At 43.5% G+C, this 24,647-nt stretch overlaps 1 protein-coding gene across 6 annotated transcripts; it reads left to right on the top strand.

Moving 5' to 3' along the window:
- Positions 1–72: 72 nt before the first annotated feature.
- On the top strand, positions 73–24,129 carry GSDME (gasdermin E). Of its 6 annotated transcripts, none has more exons than XM_072330215.1 (12): positions 73–209; positions 2,185–2,296; positions 2,662–2,781; positions 3,200–3,444; positions 4,362–4,554; positions 11,678–11,849; positions 12,827–12,947; positions 17,194–17,382; positions 19,204–19,331; positions 19,778–19,964; positions 21,478–21,551; positions 22,604–24,129. In XM_072330215.1, the coding sequence occupies exons 4-12, from the start codon at positions 3,234–3,236 to the stop codon at positions 22,844–22,846; spliced, it is 1,518 nt and encodes a 505-aa protein (XP_072186316.1). In that variant the 5' UTR covers positions 73–209; positions 2,185–2,296; positions 2,662–2,781; positions 3,200–3,233; the 3' UTR covers positions 22,847–24,129. The 6 variants fall into 6 exon arrangements, with proteins under 6 accessions (XP_072186316.1, XP_072186319.1, XP_072186315.1 ...); XM_072330218.1 differs by having other exon boundaries at positions 2,231–2,296; positions 3,214–3,444; positions 22,604–24,128; XM_072330214.1 differs by having other exon boundaries at positions 3,214–3,444; positions 22,604–24,128.
- The last annotated feature ends 518 nt before the right edge of the window (positions 24,130–24,647 follow it).

Raw genomic sequence — 24,647 nt, 5'->3', positions numbered from 1 at the left:
GCGGAGGCGCAGAGCCCGGCGCTCCCTCCACAGGCGGCGTGCTGCCGGGCGGGGCCTTGCTCCCCCCGCCTGTCCCCGCGCTGCCGCCCGGCCCTGCCGCGCCTCAGTGCCGGTCCGCAGCCCCCTCCTCTCGGCTCTCCTCCGAGATCCTGGCGGGGTTTGGCCTTGTGGCGCAGAGCATCACATCCTCGGCGATCGCCGGGGCGGCCGTGAGTCCGGGGCGGGCACGGGGGGGCGGTAAGGCGGGCGGTGTCCCCGCTGAGCGCTGCTCGCCGCCGGGAGGGCGGGGCGCGCACAGCCCGCGCTGAGCTCTTAGGCCCGAGAGCGTTGCTGTGTGCTTGTGTGCTCTCCGGCTTCTTTGGGTGGGGGGAGACACCAAAACCCCCACATCAAGCTGAGGATGACCCAGGGTGGCGTTTGAGGAGAAGCCCGGTGCTTGGCCGCCCGCTCGAGCTGCCTCAGTGCCCGCTCCTCCTGACCGGCGCCTCGTCTGGGCTCTGGTCAGGCCCAGCCCGGTCAGGGACTGAAAATCAGTGGGATTTTATGACTTTTTGTTTGAATTGTCTAGAAAGGAGAAGAAAACAAGGCTTTGTAATATGATCCACGCGCTGCTTGCTATTGCTCGCTCCCTTAGGCATCCTTCAGCGTGAGTCCTGGCTGATGGGGCTGTTTGTCTCCCTGCTTGTTGCAGGGGAGTTGGAACGGATGGCCTTTAAAGGGCCTTTCCAGCTCAAGCGATTGCATGATTCTACAGTTCTTAGGATGAGAAGAGTGGCATAAGGTCGGTCGAAGTCCTCTGCATGGCTGCCTGCAGGCGCTGGCCTTCCAGTGGATTCCTTTACAGCTGCAATAAACGATGAAGTTGCTGTAAATATCTTAGCTTGATCTCATCTTCTTCATTGAATAACCTGCCTGTAGCTCAGGTTCAGGCTAAGTTTAAATTCCCGGGTGGGCAAAGAGCCCGCTCCTTCCTTTCCCTCCTTCACACCTCGCTGTCAGTCTGCAGGAGTGAATTCAGTCTGACAGGCCTTCCAGCTCTGATACCTTTCCTTCTAGTTCTGCCAAATCCAGACGTGGCTCAACAAAACTTCAGAGCAAGGGGTTCCAAAAGGAGCATTTTCTTAGTGCTACGTCTGTGACCGTGTGGTCAGGATGCCCTCAGTCCTGTCACTGTGTTATCTCCCTGATGTTGACTGTGGGGAATTTCCTCTTTCTCTCTGTCTTTTTGTGAACTAGTGGTACAAAAGATACTGGAGTGCATTGGAGAGTTTATGTTAAAAGCACTATGCACAAAGAGATAAAAGAGATAATTTGGACAGAATATTAATACTTTGCAGGTATTGGTGAACCAGCAAATAAGCTCCTTGCAAAGATGTTCCCAGCACAGTGGAGGATAGGAGGTGTTAATATTCTTATCCTGTGGGTGATGGCTGAATCTCTGTGAGTCTCTGCAGCCTTCATAGGCTCTTTGTAGTCTTTCCCAGAGGTTCTTTTTTGCCCATCAGAAGCCTCATAGCTGGGAGCGAAGTCAAACCACCATGAGTCAGAATGGAGTTTCATAGAATGGTGTCACTGGTTTTTCAGATGAGATTTAGTGAGAGTGTAAACAGGAAGACAGATGGCAAGAACTTTCTGTCGCAGTTTCTCCTTAGAAACTGGTGGGCCTCTTTCATTTAAGAGAGTACAAGCGTGAGGCTGTTGTGTGGGAATGGGATCAGAATGGGTGAGCAATCACATAAAGCACAGAAATGTCTGCAGGAGGTTATGGTGGGGAACAGCAGCTGATGCACTGGGTAGAAGTCAGTCCAAATACTCCCAGTGTAGTTCCAAGTTTGTTGCAGCCCTAGTTTACCATGAAAGCCTGAGTGGACTTCAGCAAAATGTTGGAAGCACAGAATGGTGTTGGTCAGTTCCTTCCCCTGCAGGTGCTGTCAGGTAATGCCCTTTGCTTGTTTACATGGGGAACTGAGAGTAGGCCACAGAGGTTTCCTAGGAAGGCAGCTATCTCAGTGGGGATTGGTAAACGCTGCATGAAATATTATCTGAAATGGGATTTGGGAAAAGCTAATGGAAAGCTGAATTTCTGTCTACAAAGAGTGGTTTTCTTTTCCCCAGATGATGGTAAAACACAAACCCTGCAGTCCAGCCGCTAATATCTTTACTTACTTTTCCATTTTCCCACAGTCTTAGGTGTCAACTACAATATCTTTTCCTATTTGTCCTTTTGAAGTCTGCCTTACCTTATTCTGGCCTGTGTTTGTGACGGACAAATCCAGCATCTGTTTCAGCAGGACAGGTAATTAATGGAGAATGTGCGTGCGCCCTAGTTCAAAGAAGAGAAATGGGCGCCTGGGGCAGCTTGTGCCCGTAGTTGGACCTTCCAGTGTCAGCTGGAGGGCAGAAAGGAAATAGAAAATTGGAAAGCATTGGAGGCAAAAATAAATATATATATATATTTAAAAATGGTTCAGAAGAATTGGAGCTTTCCATGGGTGAAGTTCAGAAAGCAAACTTAGTCACAATGCCACCAGTGGAAATACTTGTTTCTTCTTATAGAATAACTTCTATTAACCCTGCATGTGTTTACGCACTGTTAAAACAAGATAATTTGTATGAATAATACCCAGTTACCTTCTATGGAGTAAGGTGATTTTATGGTAGGTCATAAAAGAAGGAGCCCGTGGGGAGGCAGGAGCGCTCTGCTGCTGCACCTGTGTTCCTGTGAGCCCAGCCAGTCTCCACAGGGTGCTCATTAGGAGATGCTTTTTCTTAGAACTTCAGGTAAGTCGTGTAGGTTTTTTTTCCTCCCTAGCAGATTAATTACCCGTGGGTGTTCTGTCAAGGAGTTTGTTCAGCTTTAAATTGGGTTGCTTCTTTTCTTATACATTTCTTTCTTTGCTATTTGTGTGCTCATGAATTTCGTGATTACTGAGGTGTTTAAGTGTCCTATATCATGCCTGCATTGCGTTGTTCTTTACTTATTCACTACTGCTTATTTAAATTTTCAACCCAAATTCCATCATCTGTTACTGTGAAAACCTTTTGGGGGGAAGTGGTGGCAACTGTCACGATTCCCAGCTTAGAGTGGAGATGGTGGAATGAAAACACTATTTTCCTGTATTAATACCGGTACTGTGAAGTGCACCTTAAAGTGCAGATGTAAATATTTGTATTTTCTGACTGTAGATTTGAAAAACAGATTTATTCTTTCAGGCTGCAAATGATTCACCAAGATGTTTGCAAAAGCAACAAGGAATTTTGTGAGAGAAACGGACAGCGGAGGTGACCTGATCCCTGTCTCCCACTTGAACGCCTCAGACAAGCTGCAGCTTCTGGGCTTAGTTACAAAGAGGAAGAAGTTCTGGTGCTGGCAGAAGCCTAAGTATCATTTCTTGGCAGTCTCGTTGAGTGATGTGCTTACTGAAGACAGACCTATAAAACCAGGTAAAGCCGTACTCAGGCAGCGCTATTACTGCACATGAAAAGAATACAAAGCCTAACTTCTTTTCATTGTTATTCTCAGTGCTGTTACTAGAGGGCTTCTTTGCTCTGAAGTGTTTTCCCTCTTTAGAAATGAGATGACTGGATCGTTTTCTCACTTGGCTATTCATTTAGCTAAGAACGGTACTATTAAATATTCAATTAAAAAAGATCTAGATGGGCTACTGCAACTGAGTGCTGAAGGTTGTCAAGCCACCCGGTGCTGGTATTTGTAACAACGCTCTCTGCAGCCTCAGGAGTTGCCCTGGAATATTGCTGTGAGTTTTTAGTACACGGTAATGGCATGAAACTGTACTGTGCTCCAGGTGAAAAAGCACTGGACAAGTTGTTCTTTCTGCTGGTGATAGTAGCCCAGAGAATGCTTACAAGTCCTACTGTGACTTCCTTTCTTCTTGTAGATACTGTTAATATTTGATCCTTGTACTTTTCTCACCATCCAGCTGTACCAGCTAGTGGGAGCAATGATCTGGAATCCTGTATTTCTGGGCATGTCATAATTCTGAACATAGATAAGTCTGTTGCACAAGCTGGTATACTTCAGTTTTTCCTTGTAGCTGAAGTGAATTTCCATCGTGCTTTTCAAGTCTAATTTAATATTTGAGTTCAGCACTTCTCAGATGTTTTCCTAAAATGGCAAAACATAAAAGATAGCTCATCAAAGCTGAAAACACAGAGGAAGCAGAAGTTGCGTAGCTGTAAACTTATCCATTTACCTGCCCATTGATGTTCTTGCCTTCACTGACATTAAACCTTTGTGTTTTATCTAAGTTGTTTTGTTGTTGTTTTTTTTAATCTGATGACTTCAGGATTGTTTTAGCACTTGCCTTAGTGGTAAGAAATTACTTTTATTGTTTTCCTAGTCATTGTGGAATCCGACTTTGCAAAATATATGGGAAAATTTGAAGATGTTGTCCAGGGAAATATTGAAGCTTCATTTGGAAAGATCAGCCTGGGAGCCGGAGCGAAGGGCTGTGTTGAAAGTCAGTCCTCCTTTGGGAACCTGAGGAAACAGGAGGTTGACTTGCAGCAGCTTATGAAAGACGTCAAGGACAGGTATGCTTTAAATGTGGGCGTTGCAATGGCCAAGAAAGATGACTGAGATGAAAAAGATTAGATAAAATACTTGAGTCAGCTGTGATCACTGACCAGCTGATTCTGTAGCACTGGCATATTTCAATAATTACTTTCATCTTAAACTCTCATTTGTAGGTGAAAAATGCCATCCACCAAAATGAAAGTTTCCAGATTTTGAAATCTGGATGGTCAGATCTTTCCTTTTCATTTTATAAACATCTCTCTGCAGTTTCACCATCCACACTGGCATGAATTACAAGGTGAAATGAGGGTCGAGTCCTTCCTGCTTGGGGGAACTGTACTGAAGAAGGAAAAAAGTGGTTTGAAACCAGTATGTTACTGAGATAAACGGTGTGGAAACTGAATTCAGAACTAGCAATATTCTTGTATGGAAGCTTTAGCATTGTAATATATTTCTGTAGAAAACATTAAGAGAGAAAGATGAGTAAGTGTGATCAATGCACATTCCAGTTGTTGAACAAAATACAGTTCACAGATCGATTGATCGCTGCTATACGGTGTAATAACAGAGGAAAAAAACAGACATTCCAAATGATCATTTTAATTTTAGGAAATAATGCAACGCTTCACGTGCTCCTCTGAAATCTGATTGCTTTTGTCCTGCAGTAAGTCATGGGCAGAAGACTATCCGGCAAGCAGCTGAGAAGCCAGAGGTCTGCTCTGTAGTTGGAGTTCTCCCCCTCAGGGAGTTGAAGGTGGTTCGTTTGTGGCTGCATTGTACAGCATTGTCTGTAGGAGGTGGTGTAAGGAGTTTAGATAGCCTTTGATGCTCTGAAGATAAAGATGATAGCTTTTTGATGTTAGCATAACAGTTGTTGGAAGCAGTGCAATTTTCTTTAGTACCACTGATGTTCTAGAAACATTCGACTTTCTATTTCCACATAAATGAGAGACAGATATTCTTTTTCTCTTGAGCCTTTCCAAGTCACCCAACTCGTTTTGAAAAGGCACTTTGTTGTCTTTGTACAAAATGCCCTATTAAAAGCAAAAAATAGCTGGGGTAAGCATGTAGACCAGGCCTGTAAAATTAGTATGTATCTACTATCAGAGAAATATCATCAGCCAAGACTAAGAATCTCGTTACTTGTTTGTGTAAGGACTTGAAAGAGATCTGTAGTGTGTTTGCATGCTGGAGTTGGAAACACATTGAGATGCTGGCTTCTTATTCAGGAGGTAGGCACATGCACAATCCCACTGGGGTGCTTAGTGGTTGTGGCAGTGAAACAGTCCAGTTCAATGTGTGTGCATCTTTACACAAGGAGCGAGTTCCTTAATTCAAACAGCATGTTTTGTGCTCACAGATTATTTAAAACTTACAGTGCGAACTGTATAATTGATATCCAGTAAGCCCAGCTTCTGCATCACATTTCCCACTGGAAATGGCATCCTTCCTTTACAAAAAAACCAGCCTGGTTACTAATTGGTTAATACTCTATGATCTGTGATTTGTGAGAGATCCTGTCTGTGGCTTCTGGCTTTTGTCATCTCCATGGAACATGCTGCAGAATTCAGTATTTGGGAATAGTGGTGCTTAGAAGCAAGTGATTTTAGATGCAATGCATTATGGTGCTAATGTTTATCAGTCAGTCCTTGTGGGATGAGAGTCAGTTAAGTGTTCTTGATTTCATCTGATGACGTTCATTGCTTGTGCTTTTTAGAGCAATTATTATTTTCTGTATTATTTCTATAACCTAATCAAAATACAGTCGAAATTGTTGTTCTTGTATTAGGCTGCTTAAGTCAAGGTTGCATATAAATAGCAGAAAGCACACATTAAAAAATGTTAATGCTGATACAGCCTTCGAGATTCAGAAAGCAGAAGTGCTGAGTGGCAGCAAATCAGTTTCCTGTTGCTTCTCAGGTGAACCCTATAAAGGAGAAACCTGCTGATCTTTAATTAGATTCCAGATGCTGCACTGGCTCTCCTTTTCAGAATGGGGCTGACAGCTGAAGGGTGTGGGATGACATCCCTCCTCATTTGCAAAAGCAGTGACATTCTGAATGCAGAATGCATTTACTGACGTAGTGTGTGGTACGGAAATAACGGGTTCTTTTAGGGATATGATCTTGATATATTTTGTGATGCATTGTTCTTGCTGTTTGTATTACCTTGTCGCTAGGTCAAAGTACTGAAATGTACTGAGTTTAGGGCTGTCTTAGCCTTTAACTCACTGAGATTGTTGTGGGTTTTAGTGTTAGAGAAGGAATAATACACGCTATCAATACCTTCTCCCATAAGATCCTCACAGTGAGGCAGATGAAGTACGGGTAGATGAGCAGGCAGGTGTTTTGAAAACTTGTTGGTCCTGGAAGAAGATGATCAATGCTACAAGGTCAGTCACTTTGCAGACAACACCCAGTTGGGAGGAGTGGCTGATAGAGCAGAGGGTTGTGATGCCATCTAGGAGGACCTTGACAAGATAAATGGGCTGACAGAAGCCATATGAAGTTAAACAAGAAGTTCAAAGTTCTGTGCAGGGGGAGGAGTAACCTCATATGCACCAGTACACGTTGGGGGCTGAGTTAGGTCATACCTGAAGTATTGGATCCCGTTCTTGTCTGCCCAGTAAATAGAGATGCAGATGTATTGGAGAGAGTCCAACAAAAGGCCACAAAGATGTTGAAGAGACAGAAGCGCGTCTCCTCTGAAAAAAGGCTGAGAGGCCTGGGTCTGTGCATCCTGGAGAAGAAAAGGCTCAGCTGAGGATGGATTCTCATCAATGTGAACAAATATGTAAAGGAAGAGTGTAAAGATGGAGCCAAGCTCTTTTCAGTGGTGCCCAGTGACAGGACAAGAGACAGTGGGCACAAACCAGAACAGAGGAGGCTCTGTTTGAATGTCAGGGCATGCACTTTAACTGTGTGGGTGACAGAGCAGTGGTCAGTCCGCTCTAGCTGAGCATTCCATTTATTCATTTGCTTTTACCATCTCATGAAGTTGTGTTGGGTGATGGAAACAAGCTTTGGGAGGACAGTGAGAGAAGAGAAAGAAATAGGATGTAGTGGCAGCATATGGCAGGCATTCGGTGCACATCAGATGCAGAAGGCTTTTTTTGCCTTTCACACTTCCATCATCTCCTGTGAATGATTCCTAGCGCTCATTAGCATATTAGAAAAACAGGATAAATAGTAATAAAATATGGCATGGTTGAAAATAAATATTTTTGTACTGTCGCAGATTGCCTTTTATTTTGTGCTTTCATTGATTTGACCAGTTGTTGTTCACACTGAGACAGAAATAGGTGCCTGTTCCTGATCTGAGTGTGGTAAAAATTCTGCCCATTAACTAATCATGCTCTCACCCAGTTTTCACTGGCTTGACCTGTCCAGGCATTCTTGCAGCCTCATTCTAGTGCAGACCTTTTGTTATTTATTCATGACAACTCCTCGAGCATTTATGAGTATGATGAGACAGTCATTCATCAGCTTTCTTTAATGTGCTACACAGGCTGTATGAAGTCACAGTTACGAAACAGCATTGAATTATTGTGATTTAAAACATAAGGAAGATGCTGACCAGAAAACACAGGAACTATCTCGTCACTTGTACTCTCTGAAGTATTTGGTATTCTTGGGTAACTTGTTTTGTAAAGTAATTGTCAGGTTATTCTGTAGGAAAAATTGTGAAATGCCATCAATAAGCTGACTACAGCAGATCCTGGGTTCTGGTGTGAGCAAAAGCAGGTCAGAGAGGTGATGTCTGAAGCAGATTAACAAAAGAAATACTTGTCTCTGCTTGGTGTAAAGTGCGGAGTGAAGCGTTGGTGGATTTTACTCTCTGGCACTGATCTAGAGGTCTTTACCTGAAAAGGAACAAAGTGGAGCAAGGGCTGACACTGCAACAAGCAGCAGTTGGATGGAAGAAGTCAGACTGCTGGTGGAAGTGGAGAACACTGAACAAGCGAAGGAATTCTGTCAAAGCAGCTGAGAGATGTTCTGGAGGGCACAAGTCCACGAGGTGTGGGTGCCAGGGAAGAAGTGGTGTTTGGGCAAGGTGATAAACACCTTACTTAGAGGATCTGTGGGATAGGTTTCGATGAAGAAACAGTTCTAAGATACACTGTTTGTGCCTAGTCCAGTGTGTTCTACACAAGGGTAGAACAAGGTCTCAGCTCTTGAGTTTGAGAAGTGTGAGACTTAAACCACCTGCTGTGGTGCTAGGTGTTGTCTGCTTTCTTTTATCGTCTGTTCGTTTCTGCTGTTCTCCTTTCCTGTTTATCCCTTGCAGCAAATTGCCTTTGTGTCAGTTCTTTCTTTCTCTGCTTCTTTCCTCATCCAAGAAGAAAAAAAAAACATAATAAAAGTGAAAAAAGCCTCTGCATTATGGGTCAGTGAAAGTGTTAAATCCAATTAGATGTGAAGTGAGTGAGACCAAAACTTAAACTTTCTGCTCATGTTTGACTGGCATAGTAAATCATTGACCTCAGGAAGGTTATTTAAGAAAAACAAATAATGAAACAAAACCCCCGTCATCCTTATCTTTTGAATTGGTCTTTTTTATACCTACTTATGCTGCGTGTTGATAACAGGAAATCAGCATCTCATTTTATTTCATAGCATTTCCCTTCGCGCACCTTAGCTCAGCTTCTCAAGTGTGGAATGAGTGCAGCAACAGTACGAGTCACTCAGGATTGCTGTGTCATAGATGGTCACAGAGATGGGAAGAGTGATGCAGAGCAGGAATAAGAGTTCTAAAGTGTGACCTGCAAAATAAAAGAAAAGCATTTCCATGCACCCACATGCCTGTGTTCTCAGGGATTTAACCCAATCATCTTTCTGTTCTGGGTATTCAGAGTGTTGTGCTAGCACCTGAGTTCAGCCCTTGCAAAAATAGGTTCAGATGGAGCAGCCATTGCCCTGCAATACTTTCAGCCTTCCTGTTATGGTCAAACTTTAACCCAGTTGCAGTTTGCCCTCAGTGACTGTTTTCAGTGCTAATTTAGATAAGCCAGTTACTTGTTTACCTCGTGTTGTCTCCTGTTTGAGTCACTGTCCTGTGCCTTCCTGTGAGGAGGACGGAGTGTTCTGCCTTCTCCAGGCTGTGCTGTGATGCCCATGATGTGCCCTCACATGTCACACCAAGGCCTGAGGTCATCTAGGGAAGAAAGCTTGCTGCCAGAAGTCATGGAAAGAGTTTTGAAAGAAAAGGTGTGACTGTTTTTAAGGGTATGTGGTTTTTAAACTGGCTGTCCTGTACTCTCCAAACACAACGGGATGAGGCATTTCTGCCAGCTTTACAGCTGAACACATCCCACTGAAGTCACGTGGACCTGAGACTGTGGCCATGCATCTGGCACGCAATGCAGATCCACACGAGGTACCTGGAATCACGTCTGAGGCTGTGTCCCTGGAGGTGTGCTATCCTAGGGACTGAAGCAGGCCTGTACCCGGTGCTGTTGGTGTGGCTTATCCAGCAGCAGCTCAGAAACTTCACTGAACCACAGTGAGCTGAGACATCTATTCTGAGGCACTCGCATCACTGCTCTGCTGTTGGTTTTTCAGCTGAACTTCAGAGCCAGGAGCATGAGGAGGACTGAGCCAGATCTACCTCAGAAAGAATACTGTAGAAATAAGTGGAAGAAAAGGTCTCAAAATTATTTCAGTCTTTCATTTGGATATGATTGAATCAGGCTTAGATATGCCTCCTAGGTTCATAGAATCATTAAGGTTGGAAAAGACCTTTAAGATAACCTAATCCAACTGTCAACCCATCCCCACCATGCCCACTAACCATGCCCCTCAGTGCCACATACACACAGTTCTTGTACACCTCCAGGGGCAGTGACTCTGCCACTTCCTTGGACAGCCCATTCCAATGCCTCACCGCTTTTTCACGCTCATTCAGTAACTGCAAACCTGTTTCATTTTCTGCCTTTGAGTATTTTGTTTATTTTGCTCCTGTTTTTGGTTTATGATTTAAAGCCGGCAAAAGCACATCATATGAAAGCAAGTGACAAATGGCCTTTGCGCTTGTTTCTTCATTATATTTCTTCACCTGTGGTTTCTTATGTCGAATATTAAAATTGCAAGCTCTCTCTGCCTTAATTTATGTTTTCAGGATGCCTAGCACACCTCTTCAGAGTCATAAATAATTATTGTGAAGTATATGATAGGCTTGATGGTCTTCTGCAAGATGCAGTGTAATTAATAGCCGCCGTTTGGCAGACGCTTCTAAGAGCAGCGGTGTTTGTGGTTGTGTGACATTTCTTCAGTTTCTCTTAATCCAAAGATTCATTGCATTCCAAGCATAAAGCGTGGCTTTTCACCAAAAGAAAGTAAGTTCTATTAATAATCTCAGGAATGTTTGGGGGTACTTTTCTGGTGGCTGCTGCATTGCTTCAGAGGTATTTTCTTTCCCGTGTTTAAACAATCAACTTTAAGGTTTCCAGACAGTTCATTCCAACTGATTGAACTTTCATACAAGCATGTAACTCTCCAAAGATCAAAAATTGCCTCGGGATATTTTTAATTTAATAAAGAGCCGAGCTGACTTCAGGCTTTTACAGACCACATAAATCCCAAACTCCACAATGTAATAAATCTCAAACTTTTTAATTAAAAGTGGAGATATCTTGATTTAAATAAAGCAGAATCTTTCTGTCATATTTCTGGGGAATTGCCATTTAGCCCCATGAATGGCCGCTTACAGTAAAATAGACATTAAAAAAAATAAGACTTCAGCCAGGGATAGCAATCTTCTGACCTTCCGGATGTCTTGATGGAATTCTGTGCTCATAGAAAATACTTGATCCCATGTGAAGACCTTTCTGGTGGGTATTTTGCAAAAAGTATAATATAATGGGCATATTTTAATCAAATTATTGCTTAGAAAGTAGCCAGATGACATTTTTCTTTGGAGGAGGAGGTCAGGAATTCAGTATGTATTTTAGGGCTTGCTGCGCTGTACTGACATTTACAGTCTTGCTGCTACCAAATAACAAAAGGGGACGTAATTATTTTGTGCAGACTGTTCATACAGAAACCATTGTTATTTTTTCCTAAAAGCTTCTTGAAACAAAAGAAGACGTGTTGCCTCCATTCTGGTATTTGTTGTTAATGGTGTCTTTTTTTGTTGTTTCAGAATGATAAATTTAGATAGCAGTCTACTGCAACAAGTAATAGAACGAAAACGTGAAGTGCTGTGCATCTTGAGAGAAAAGATAATAACAACACAAAGGTGTACAATATCTGAACATATCCAGACAGAAGAAAAAGTCGGCAGTCTGCTGGGATGCAGCATGAAGATAGTAAAGGTAAAATGTCTTCAATCTGTAAGGAATAGAACATTTGTCTCGTTAAATCTGCAGATCATCTGAGTAGCGATTGATCTCTCTGTGGCACATAAATTTCAGAGTATTTTACTTTAACATTTTAAACTCTGCCAGTTGCAAGAACTCGCTACATGACTTAGTTGTGAAACTTTACAAATGTGAAACGTATTTCTCACTGCCTCACTGGCAAAAATTGTCGTCTCTTAGTGTGGAAATGGGATTTCCATCAATGTTACAACCTTATGATTCAGTTTCTCTGCAGAATCCTGTCTACAGCAAAATATAAACCGACAGTTCAGTGAAAGTCGAAGAGCAGAAAGCATTGCTGAAGCAAATTCATTTGAACAGCCAAGGAATGATTTATCAGAAATGTTTGCAGCGTTAGCAAGTTTAATAATATTTCTTGGGAAACTACTGTATTTTTGATCATGGGAGAGGAGATTAACTGCATAGTGAGGACGCTGTGAATTGAGAAGAAATTGCCAAAGCTGAAAGATATGCTCATTCTTCATCATGTTTTCAGAGGTGCAAACAAATCACTTCTGTGTACAAGATCTTCAGTGGCAGACACCCGGGAAATGCATTTCAGCAACACTCTGTGCAAGTGCCATCTTCCTGGCACCGGTCGCTAGTTGGGCAAAGGGATATCAGGATAGGAGAGGGTAGGGCAGGATACCAAAGAGCATGACAGTTTCAGTGATGGAGCCTCACGTGGCAAAAGCTGCACCCAGGACTCAACTTGGAACAGCGTGTCTAAGTTTGAGACCTGAGCTTGGCACTTTGGTGCTCCTACCCTGCTGCTGATTTTGTTCTTTTTTCAGATATCAGATGTGTGCTGTGGGTTGGGCATCATGAAGAGTAATGTGTGTCCTTTCTCTGTTGTTTTTCTTCCTTACTCGTTTTTGTGTTTAAGCTGCACGACAGCTAAGTGAAATAATCAGTGAATTCATGTATTTTAGGTTTCAGTGAGTGACAGTGGGAGTATGATGAAGGATTCCAGCGTGATTCTTGAGATCCCTCCTGCAACCGCTATTGCCTATGGTGTAATTGAACTGTTTATAAAGTGTGATGGGCAGTTTGGTAAGTAAAAGCTTGTTTTCTATGACACACCATTGAGCTTTAGGGAAAAAACTGTTAGGCATTGGTTTTTGCATTCCCCTGTGATGATGTTATATAGTCTCCTCTGCCTTGGTAGTTACTTCCGTTTCGAAATGCAACTCTTCTGATTTGCTAATGGTTTCTTATTTGTTTACCTAAATTACAGGCTCATTAAGTAATTCAGGAAACCACAGGCAGTCATGTAGCCCAGCCCTAAGGTACGGCCAACTTTTAAGGTTTGATCCAAGTTCAGTATTAGATCAGATTGTTTGTGTCCTTGTCTATTGGAGTTTGGAATATCTCCAGAGACAGATTCCATAGCCCCTCTGGGTGGCCTCTTCTCATATCTGACCACCATCAGGATGAACTTTCTTTTTCCCCTTAATATCCAACAAGAATTTCTTTAATTTTCCTCTCTTGTGTGCTTGTCCTGCCATCATATGGAGTAGTCTGTCTGCTGTAGGTAGCAGAAAGGTTATCCCATATCTATATTTCCTTGAGGCTGAACAAACCCAGTTTGTCTTTTATCAATGATGTTCTCCACCTCCCAGCAGTCTTGATGGCATTGCTACACTTAATCACAGAATCATAGAATGGCCTGGGTTGGAAAGGACCACAGTGATCATCCAGTTTCAGCCCCCTTAGTATGTGTAGGGTCGCCAACCACCAGACCAGGCTGCCCAGAGCCACATCCAGCCTGACCTTGAATGCCTCCAGGGTCATCGACAGCCTAATACACTTGCTCCTATATAAATGTCTTTCTTGTACTGGACATAGCACTCTAAATGAAGTTGCTCAAATGCCACTTTGATCTGTCCCCTGACTACGCTCTTGCTAGTACAGCCCAGTAGCAGGGAACCTCAGGAGCTGCAAAGGCACCTGGAAATCCTTTCAGATTTCATCTAAATGTGGAGTCAACCAGGAATCACAACAGCAGTCACGCTAAGAGAAGAATTACTCATAAAATCTAGCACTAGAATTCAGACTTTCTTTGTCTAGTTTACACTTTTGTATATTGATTGTTCACTAAATGATTGCAGAAATTCCCTTGCCGTGTCTTTTGGTTGTGCTTTGCTTATTTTAAATGTATATCTTAACTGGTTTGGTGAGTAGATGAGGTGGTAACTCTGTGGTGTCAGATGGGTTTTTCTTTCTTGCCTGTCTTCAGTTAAACTCCCTGACTTAAAGGAGGTTTCAGGGGATGTTACACAAAAAGCAGAGGAGTGGGATGGGCTGTGTAGGGCTGGAAGTTAGAAGGGAGTTGTGTAGGTAGAAACATGAGATACAGTTGAGAGACTTAAATCCAGGGTGTACTTTATAAGAAATGCAGATGATAGTCTCCATCATTCTCCTTCAGGTGAATTCTGATATTCAGGAAGGAAGTAGGTTCAGGAATATGTGTAAATATCACATAACCTTTTAAAAAATATATCTGTGGAATTGCTCTGGCATACAGTGAACACAGAGATACACTAGAGGGCATTGACTTCACAGTCATAACAGAACTCTAATTCATAGAAATCAGGTGCAGTTAAAGCAGTAGTAAGATAGCACGGTTGTATAGCTGACAGCTGATATACAACCATGAAGTTATAGCTGATAGCCTACTTACATGATTTCAAGATGGAAATTCCCGTGTCTTTCTAGCTGATAATTAATACGTGTTGTTAATGTTCTGTATTTCTCTGCTTTTTTTTTTTTCTTCTGTTTTTTTTGCCATTTCCTCTTACACTCAATGTTATATCTCAAGCTTCAGAAACATCACCACTTGTTTCGTGTTTTCTCTCAAACAACGTCCGCCTGACTTTTCAATTAGCACTGCCTTCCCTTGCTCCAGTGTCACTGAGAAGGTTAAGTGGAGGAGCTGACATCATAAGTAGGGGGTTTGTAGCAAGTGGCAGTGGCTGGTGTCTGTTTATGGAAATAACATTGGTCTTTGAAGTTAAAGCTAGGAAATGATGTAGTCCTTTCTCGTGGGATTGAGAGTGGCCAATAGCAGGTGTACCGTAGTGGGGTTCTCTTCACAGGTAATTGTGGAATAAGGTGTACCTATGTTTCCTTGTTCCTTTCTCTTTGTCACTGACAGGCGGTGTTGGAGTTATTTGGTATGGAAGAATGGTGTGTAAGCTTTCTTAAAAATACCCTGGCTAATGTGACTGGACATTGTTGAGCATAAAGAGGGGGAAAAAAAAGTCTGATCCCTTTCCAATCTCTTTAGCACAGTGTTTTCCTACACTCATTCTGTGCACATTTGATTTCTGCAGGCTAATTTTCTCCTTGAGCTAAGAACTGTTCCCATTAAAGGCTGTGCAGTTCTCTCTCTCTTCATTTCACCGCGAGCCCTCTTGTTCTCTCCCTTCTCAAAACAGGATGTGGCACCCTGGCTGACCAGCATTGGTCTCTTCGTTGCTATATATATGTGATGTTCTTATTCACTGCCTGTGAATTAAACAGTCCTAATCTTTACAGCATCTCAGTGCATCATCAGTGCGTTTTTATTGGTCATCTTTGTATTTCTTCTATTTTTTGCTGATGTTTCTGAGTAACTGCCAAGATCCATCCGTGCCAGTGGAGATTTGTCAGTGACATCTGCAATAGGATCCAACAGAAAAAAATAGCACATCATTAGATGTGTTCTTTCATTCATGTCTTTTCCTTCTCTGATAAAATCAGTAGGTTATAAAATTAATTAACAGCCTTGTTAATACGAAACAAAACAATCCTATTACAAGATTCAACAGCAGATATACATTTGGCATGATACTGTGTGTTGATTTCCCTCACTGTCGTCTTCCTTTTTCAGGGCAGGCAGTTTATTAGCCCTATCTTCCTCCTTCAGGGTTCATGTGAAAGCCTCATCGTTATCAATGAAAGATACATGAGCGTGTTGGCCTTGTGGTGCCTTTGCCACTGTCCTGAGACTTGTTGCTTTGGGAAGTTCATTAATTTGGGTTAATCGCTTTCTGTTCCTCTGTAGCTTGCTTTTCTCTGTGAAGGGTTATGCAGGCATAAAGGTCTCTTTCATTTTCCGTGGCAGAGATTTCTTTGTCTGCTCTCCCTTTGAAAAAGCTTTTTGCTGATGGAGTGCTCTCCGTGCTTTCTCATCTGCTTTGAATGTCCTTAATTTGGTGAGACAGACTGTTACAACTGCAGGAAGGTTATATTTAGGTTCTGTGCCTGGTACATGTGAGCACTGTGCTTGATTAGTTACGTTTTTCCCTTTGCTGTCAGGTACTACTTCAAAATTGACTTTCTCTTGCTAACCTGCCTGTGCTCTCCTTAGACCTGCCTCACAGTGCCAGGGCTGCGGTTTAACATCTTGCGTTTAAGGTGCTAAAAAATTATCCAAATAATACACAGGGCTTTGATTATGTCATGCCCCAAAGACTCAGAGAGTTGGACACATGAGCGCAGAAGCTGATATTGTAAATTTCTCAGCAGAACTTTTACAAAGGCTCCTTCCTTTCCAGGAGTCCCACAGCTTCACAAAGCTGGGGCAGTGGGAAACAGTCCAGCGGCAAGACATAGGCAATCCTGCTTGTGTAAGGTAGAGTAGTGCTCGTAATTCCAAGAGAATGTTACAAACGTGCATCAGAAAGGGGAATCCAGCAAGAATACGTTATTTTCTCCATCCTCTTGCATAAGAGACGGTATGTTGAAGGGTTAGTGAGTGTGCCTAGGAGAAGTTCTTCAGAGACCCAGAAGAGCCCATGGAGTTTCACTTGTCTTGAGTGTGGATCTGTGTCTTGACTCAAAAGGAGGTGTCTGTCAATTCCATGACCAGAAGAAGCTGTGAGAGGGACGCTCTGAGAGCTTATTATAAATCCCAGAAAGTGCTTTCATGTGCCTCCATTGTGAGTGGATCCTGTATTCCAGTTGATCTCTTAATGATAGAAATCACCAGAAAAACCCTATCTGCATCTCTTGCACGCAGCACTTGGGTTCACAGTGTCTATGAGAAGCTTTTGTGTTACTTGCTGGCTTCGGTACTTGAATTCATGAAAACTGATGTCACGTTTTGTGGCTGATAGCTGCAGCACGGGGCCTTTGCTGGTGCATTAGGGCTGCAGTAACAGCATGCAGCAAGCAACCACTGGCATTATTTCCATTTAGAAGTGATGATGTGTGGAGCAATTATGTGTGAGAACACTTGATGATGTAAGCGAGCATCTCATTCAGTTATTGCTTGTGTATTTCATGATATTTTTAATTGTATTTCTGATTGCAGAATTCTGTCTGCTGGATGAACAGCAGGGAGGTTTTGAAAGAGAAAGCACCGAAGGTCCGATGTCACCCCACTCAGTGCTGTTCAGAGATACTTTGTTCCTCTATCACCCAGATGCTGTTGATAGTGGGATGTACTCTGGGGCTGAAAACCCCATTCCCAGCCACGCTTCTTTACGTGTGTTGAAAGAAGGTATTGTCAGAAATGTTTTAACTGATTACATTACAGAGAGTTAAGCAACGTGATAGAAGGAAATAATCTGGTAGGACAGTACATAAGAAATGATGTTAGTTCATTTTTGTAGCCCTTATCGGGAAGTCCTGGGAGAAGGCACTGAAAGAACAGAAAGATTTACATGGATACATGCAGGGAACTGCTCCCTAGGAATGACTGAATCCCTTTGCCATAGAACCCTAATATTTTATGATTGTATTTATGTCAGTTCTGTTATATTCTTCATAATCTCTATGAAATCAGTGATAATTTGTGCTTTCATACAGAAGATTTCACTGAAAATATCTGTTCATGATTTGGAAAGTACTCTCAGTAAATTCCTCAGCTAAAGTCTCAAAAATTACCAAGGCATCCACTCTTCCTCCATCATGTTATGCTCCTTCCAGTACCTAAAGGGAGCCTATAAACAGGAGGGGAGACAATTCTTGTAAAGGGTAGGTAACAGCAGGACAAGGGGAAATGGTTTTATGTTGAGGGAGGGAAGATTTCGGTTGGATGCCAGGGGGAAGTTCTTTACTATGAGAGTGGTGAGGTGCTGGAACAGGCTGCCCAGGGAGGTTGTGGATGCCCCATCCCTGGAGGTGTTCAAGGCCAGGTTGGATGGGGCCCTGGGCAGCCTGGTCTAGTATTACATGTGGAGGTTGGTGGCCCTGCTTGGCAGGGTGGTTGGAGATTCATGATCCTTGAGGTCCTTTCCAACCCAAGCCATTCTATAATTCTATGCTTATTTTCTGACAAGCCTGATAGGTTTGTTTCATAACAACTAAAGCCGATGAAATTTAAATATGCTACAAGTGGAAGTTTGCAAATGGATGCAACGTGCCAGGCACAATGTGCTTTTTGTAGGGGTGCAGGAGGGGCGAGGTTAGCACACGAGGAATGGAAAATGGGGGGTAACATTCTCTGAACACACTTTGCTTTTCATCAGTTCTGGGCTGAGCTCTTACAGCTGTTTCTGGTGCTGAGCATTACTTTTGTTAGCTCTGAATTTCACCCTTTGTTCATGACTCTTCTATAGACTGATATCTACCAAAATAGATGTCTGTTGTCCTGAAGGATCTCTTCTTATTATCTAGCATTGAGTTGTCACAAAGGAATAAATTTCTCTGTGTGTTTTGTAAGAAAACCCAAAACATTCTGTGAAGAAAATAGTATGCCGCTCTTGCAGTTTGTTTCAGCCTGATGCATCTTCTTGCCTTCTTTTGAAGACTTGGAGGTTTCCTTTAATTAATTAACCTGAATTAGATGCAAAGTGGAAAATATTTCCACCAGCACAATGTAAAGCAGGTTTCTTAACGCTGTTATTCGGATAGTCAGTTACATCCAAATGCATCATATTGCCTCAGATGCAAAAAACCATCTGCCGGTGGGTGAGCTGGTTTCTGGTTTTGTTAAATAAAAGTAAGGTTATGAGCAGAGCACTTCGTTCTGCCTCAAAATGAACATGGTCTGGAGGTGAACATCCAGGCCGTGCACTTAATATATGGTTAACTCAGTTAATATTAAAATGCTGACTACTAAAATACAGAATGTATGGAATGTCGATCCTTAGAAGCAGTATTTTTTTCCTCAGAATTTTCATGGCCGTTCCGTTGGCTAATTAGGGAAATATATTCGGATGTGTTCCAGCCTTTCATTATAACTTGCACTGATGGAAATCGGGATGACAAGATGTGGTGATAAACTAGCTTATGAAACGCATAGCAAAAACATTAACTGTTTTTACTGGCACTGGTGTAGCAGTACTTAGTTTTACTTTTTACTGCTTTCTTGGGAAAGATCTGTCACAGCTGAAGGCTCAGTTCCAACCCTTTGTGAAGCTGCCAGCAGACAAGCAAAGAGCTTTATATAAAAGTCTGCTTGAACTCCTGCTGCACGAAGAAACATTAACAGCCCTGGAAGATGTGGTAAGATAAAGAAACTTTTCCTTGCTTCCTAAAAGTAATTTCAGAACAGAGCAAGAGTTACCTTGCAATCAAACTTTTCTCTTTTCATAGAATCACAGCATGGCCTGGGTTGAAAAGGACCACACTGATCATGTAGTTTCAACCCCCCTGCTATGTGCAGGGTTGCCAGCCAACCAGACCAGGCTGCCCAGAGCCACATCCAGCCTGGCCTTGAATGCCTCGAGGCACAACCTCCTTGGGCAACCTGTTCCAGTGTGTCACCACCCAACCTAAACCTCCCCTGTCTCAGTTTAAAAACATTCTCCTTTGTCCTATCACTATCCACCCTTGTAAACAGCCATTCCTCCTCCTGTTTGTATACTCCTTTCAAATATTGGAAGGCCACAATGAGGTCTCCCCTTCCCCGGAGCCCTCTCAGGAAGTTGTGCTTTTTCTTTGGCTTCCAGTTGGATGCTCTCTGCACAGGAAACAAGCCAGACCTGAAGGAGTTAAAACCTGTGCAGCAGCAGGACCTGGCTGACTTCCTGCAGCTGGTGGGGTGCTGTGTAGGGGATGAGCTGTTGTTGCAGAACTATCAGCTTCAGGATGAAGAACTGCTTTTAGCTGCTCACCTCCTCATCAGTGCTATCTCTGGTATGTTGTGAATGAAGAAGAGAGAACCTTTTTGTTCTATCCATTCTAGAAAATTCCTCTGTGTAAAATGTTTGTGGCTACTTTTGAGCAGTTGGTGAGCTTAGGGAATGTCATTGGTTCTGTTCCTCTTTCTGGGATCTGTACAACGCTAAGCATTCCTAGCTGTGAATTAAATTCAGCCCTTGATCTCTGGCAGATTTTGCCTGTAAAATACACATTCCCTCAAGATTACTCTACTCTAGTTTCTGCTGAAAGTGGGCATTTCCCATTTGACAAGCTCATTTCTGTTCTCGCTGCATGCCAGAGTTCTTCCTGCCCAAATGCTGAGAATTAGAAATGAGGCGGTGTCTCCTTTGTAACAGCATATATAGTGGAGGGGCAAACTATATTTAGCAGATGAATTTAACATGGAGACATTGCAATTAGAGTTATTCTGCAGCCACTGAAAGAGGAGATTAAACATAAATACCAACTAGGTGGTGAGGATGGCATTTATTTGACACCACGGTGTTAATTACAAGTCACCTGCAGAATCCAAGATAGATTCTTTCCTGTCTTTTTCTTCTCCCTGTTATATATAACGGCTTGCCTGACATGAAGGTAACAAATGAATCCAGTCCAATGTAGGCTAGATTTGGTACAGAGGAGCATTCGCTAGATGTGACTCCATGCAGAGTATCAGTTTGCATCCATATATGAACCGTACACAGATAGGAAAGCTTAACTTATTTCTAGATAGGGAAAAGAGATAGAAAACAGACAGCCCCTGGTGTGGTAGTGCTTGCCAGATGCTATTAACAGCAGCGTGCAGTTAATTGAGCGTGCTGCATTATCACCTGGCTTTGGACTTGATGTCTCCTGCTCATGTCCAGACATAACCATAACTGGATTAAGAGCCAAGAGCTGTTTTATGCCTGTTGCTTCTCTTAGGGATTTCAGTTACAGAGTTGAAGGGCACCACAGGGACCATTCAGTCCATCTCCCTGCCCCAGGGCAGAGTCAGCTATATCATTCCTCTCAAATCGAAGCTATATTGTTACTCTCAAACCATGTTTTGGCTGAGGTCAGCATCTCCAACAGGTTTGGAGAACAGAGGTTCTTGTTTCAATCAGAGCCTGAATTGTTCACCTACCTGTGGGCTCCCAGAAACACCAGGGGAAAGAAAAAAAGACCAGGTATTTCCTACCACTACCCTTCTGTCAAGGGCAAGGACAGGCAGTGCGGGGTTTGCTTGTACCCACTGCCCATCCCCCTCAATTCTGCAGTCTAGGAAGCAGATGGAAAAGGTCTGGATCAGCCTCTTCCCTGTGTCCAGCAGAGCACTTTGTCACAGCTCTCCTTGGCGTAGAATCTCTTCATTCCTTTTTCCCAGGTCTCTGTACCTACGTGTGGGCTTCAGAAATGCAGCCCGCTGTTGCTGCTCAGCAGGAGAGCCCCATAGCAGAGCTCCAGCAGCCAGCCTTGTACCGTGTGCACTGGAAACAATCTTTCCCTATTAATGTCTCCTTCACAGAGCTGTCTGATTACACTCTTGTCCTGCTGCGTGCCTGCTCTGATCTACAGGTTGTTCCGGCATTGTGTTGCTTGGTGAGTAATCAAAGCGTGCCCGTGTAGCATGTGGGCACCAGCAGCACTAATGGCTGCATTCCCTGGTTCATTGTGTTCCCACCCAATAAAGCAGATGTCAGGCTCCAGTGTGAATTTCAGCTTTAAGCATGGCTTAGGCGAGGTCAGAGCCTGACGATGGCGAACAGTGTGGGTCATTTAGTGCAGCTGGGTACCTCGCTGCTGAAGCATTTCTGCATTTTGGTGACTCTGGGAGCTATGAGCAAAAAGAAAAATGAATTGGAACTTGAATTAGAATTTACCAGTAGTTCTCCATGGCCCATTTAAACATCGCACTAACAATAATCACCTGCCCTTGGGGAGCACAAACTACTTTGGTACCGGCACTGCTTGGGCCTTGGCAGATTCTGAAGTTCCAAATCTCAGAGGCCATTCATTAAAACGATTTGAAGAAGGCACAGGGTTGGTATTTGCTCTGAGTTTCTTAAGGTCAGTGTTAAAAAATAGAGTAAAACCCTTTAGATGCGTAGGGAGAAGATGAATGCTGCTGTTTGTTTGGAATAAGAGGGTTAAATGTAGTCTGTGGAGCGGCTCTTTGCCATAGTAAATCAAAACTGGCTTTCTAGGCATTAGTGAGTCACGTACTTGATTATGGCTGGCATCTGGAGGGGTATTTGGGAATCCCTTAAAACAGCTGCAGGTTCTGGTACCTGCACCAGGACACTTAAACTCTTGGCATTTGGGTTTCCTTGGTGCTGTAAATCCCAGGTCTGGCCCTTGGGTGCCAGTACGCCCAGCATCCAAGGGTGCCCCACTGGGTGGTACTGGGGTGGGGGCCTCACAAATGAATGAAGCATTTGAAATATGGCTGTGGGAGGTGAGCTTTGCTTGGGGATGAGTATGTTGTACTTGTCAAGGCTGATGGAACTGAGGATCTTTCCCTTTCACACTGCCTTGTAAGCTCTCCAGTGGCTTTGTAAGAAAGAACTGAGCTGTGCGACACCAAACAGCACTGCTTGAAAGGCCTTTTTAATGTCTTTGTTTCTGTCTTTTTCTCTCTCTCATAAATACAGCCTTACATCGCTTCAGCTGATGGCATCTTGGCACTGAGCAGTCCTTTGGTGGCAACTCTCACCGACAGAGGAAGATTTGATGTCGTGCAAAGGCTTTTTGCTTCAACGAACATTCATTTGGAAAAGACAGAGTCTTCTGTAAAAGCTGTGACTATGAGAGAACCCAGATTCTTCCCACTTGTTCTTTATGTTGCGCTGTGCGGGCTTCACACTTTGGATGGGACTGAAAGGGAGCTTTTCTGAGCAGTTACTGCCCTACCCTGATCTTCCCCCTTTAGCTCTGCAGCGTAGCGTTATGCTTGTGAGCACAAAAGCCCTGGGGTGGAGTACTCGGGGCTGTGCAGCCAGGTGGCACGGGGGGGCAGCGCAGGCTGCAAGTGAGCACGTTGCTGCTCTGCAGCTCCACTACGGTTTGTCAGCAGTGGAAAATACATAAATAAGTAAATAAGGGATGCAGGGGAAGAAGGAAAAAAGGCAAGCCTGGAAGAGAAATTGAATGCAGCTATTCTGATAGTTGACAGAACTGCAGAGCAGTGGAAGCCTGATTGCTTGCATTAATATGCATGGGAGAAAACTGCCAAGTACGAACTGCTTTTTGTAAGCAAGTGAGCAAAAAGGCTGTGGAAATGTAGCGTTCTGCAATGCAGTCCATGCTTTGCTCACTTGAGACCTGACGCGCAGAATGCCTTCACTCTGGAGGAGAAGTGGAGGGCTCTGAAAGGTACTTCATTAAGTTTCCCTTCATTAGGTGTAGTTTGGCTGTATGGATGTGAGCTGCACGCTGCAGGAAATAATGAACTCTTTTTTTTCTTTCCAAAGAGAGACCACCTTAGGGATTTCTACCTCTCTTTTCCAGTAAGTTTTCACTAAGCTTAGCAAGTTTCAGCTGCTTGCATTCTGCTTTGAACATCCTCTTTGAGATGCAGTGATGCCTCCTGGCACGTGCATACCAAAAGCCCTTGTTGCTCCACCAAGCAATCATTTTGCCCACGTGCCATTTTCAGTGTTTTGCTCGTGTCTTTCCCTAGCAGCAGAGTTCATGCAAAGCACTTTGTGCTTCAAACTGTTTTGCCTTTTTTTTTAACATAATTTTCTGTGATCATGGAAACGAGGCAGAAGTGCAGCAGGGATCCCTGTAAACGCAGGAAGCTGTTCCAATGAAACGGGCTCTCAGTGCTTTTAGCCAGCACTGAGTGGTGGTGAACAGGTGACACGTGGGCACCTGGTAGGAGAGGTGCTCAGACTGCGATGGCGGTGTTTCCGTGTCTCATTTGTAACGTGAGTGTAACGTGAAGCTGATGGTTTAGGCCTAGTGCTGCATTGGTGCGTATGGAAATGTCCTGAAAGCCTCTCACCCCGCCTGTGTGAGTTGTGTGTCTGTACACAGGAAGGTTTGCTTTCGCCAACCACTACTTGTAAATTGCTTCTGTAGCTGTATCAAGATTTCGTGTTTAAAGTCATGTATGTCACAACAGTGGAATAATTGTAAAGATCACTTGGTGTGATTGCCGTTCATCCTTTTGCTGATTCCGGTCTTTCTCCCAGCTTTGGAAATGGATGCACACAGACAGCAAGAAGACATGCATGAATCCATGTAGCGCTGCTGTCCACAGATCCAGATGTTAATCTTGTAAGCCTTGCATACGCTGCACTGCTTACCTGCTTTCAGGGTGGATGGGCTGTACTGGACGTGTGTGAGAGGGGATTTGTTTGCAGAAGGAAAAGATCCCCAGGTGTTCTATAGAAACCTAGCTATAAAAAAGAAGGCATTGGTTGTGCATGGCAGCCACCAGTCTGCTTTTTTATGTGCTCCCTGTCCTTCTGAAAGCACACGAACATTCAGAATAGCTCAGGCTGGGGATACGTAGATCCAAAGAGGCAGCGGAAGCAATGAGTCTCTCTCCATCTAACTTTCGTTCTGCCCCTCCCTAAGCTAAATGAGGTGAGTCTCTTCAGGGACCCTGGCTGCGCTGCACTGATCCAAATGAATTTGGATTCCACTCAGTGCATCCCAACTGAAGCAGTGATTGCTTGTGACAGGTTG

The sequence above is a fragment of the Excalfactoria chinensis genome, chromosome 2 (assembly GCF_039878825.1).
Source record: "Excalfactoria chinensis isolate bCotChi1 chromosome 2, bCotChi1.hap2, whole genome shotgun sequence".
NCBI lineage: Eukaryota > Metazoa > Chordata > Aves > Galliformes > Phasianidae > Excalfactoria > Excalfactoria chinensis.
The sequence above is the reverse complement of the archived record's forward strand: the minus strand, read 5'-3'. Positions and strand labels throughout refer to the sequence as shown.

Bases quoted from the DNA above. Each gene is read 5' to 3' on its own strand.
- GSDME (XM_072330215.1), top strand. From the start codon at position 3,234: ATGTTTGCAAAAGCAACAAGGAATTTTGTGAGAGAAACGGACAGCGGA. The intron at 17,383-19,203 runs GTATTGTCAGAA...TTCTTGGGAAAG, and splicing joins TTTACGTGTGTTGAAAGAAG to ATCTGTCACAGCTGAAGGCT. The intron at 19,965-21,477 runs GTATGTTGTGAA...TCTCCTTCACAG, and splicing joins CCTCATCAGTGCTATCTCTG to AGCTGTCTGATTACACTCTT.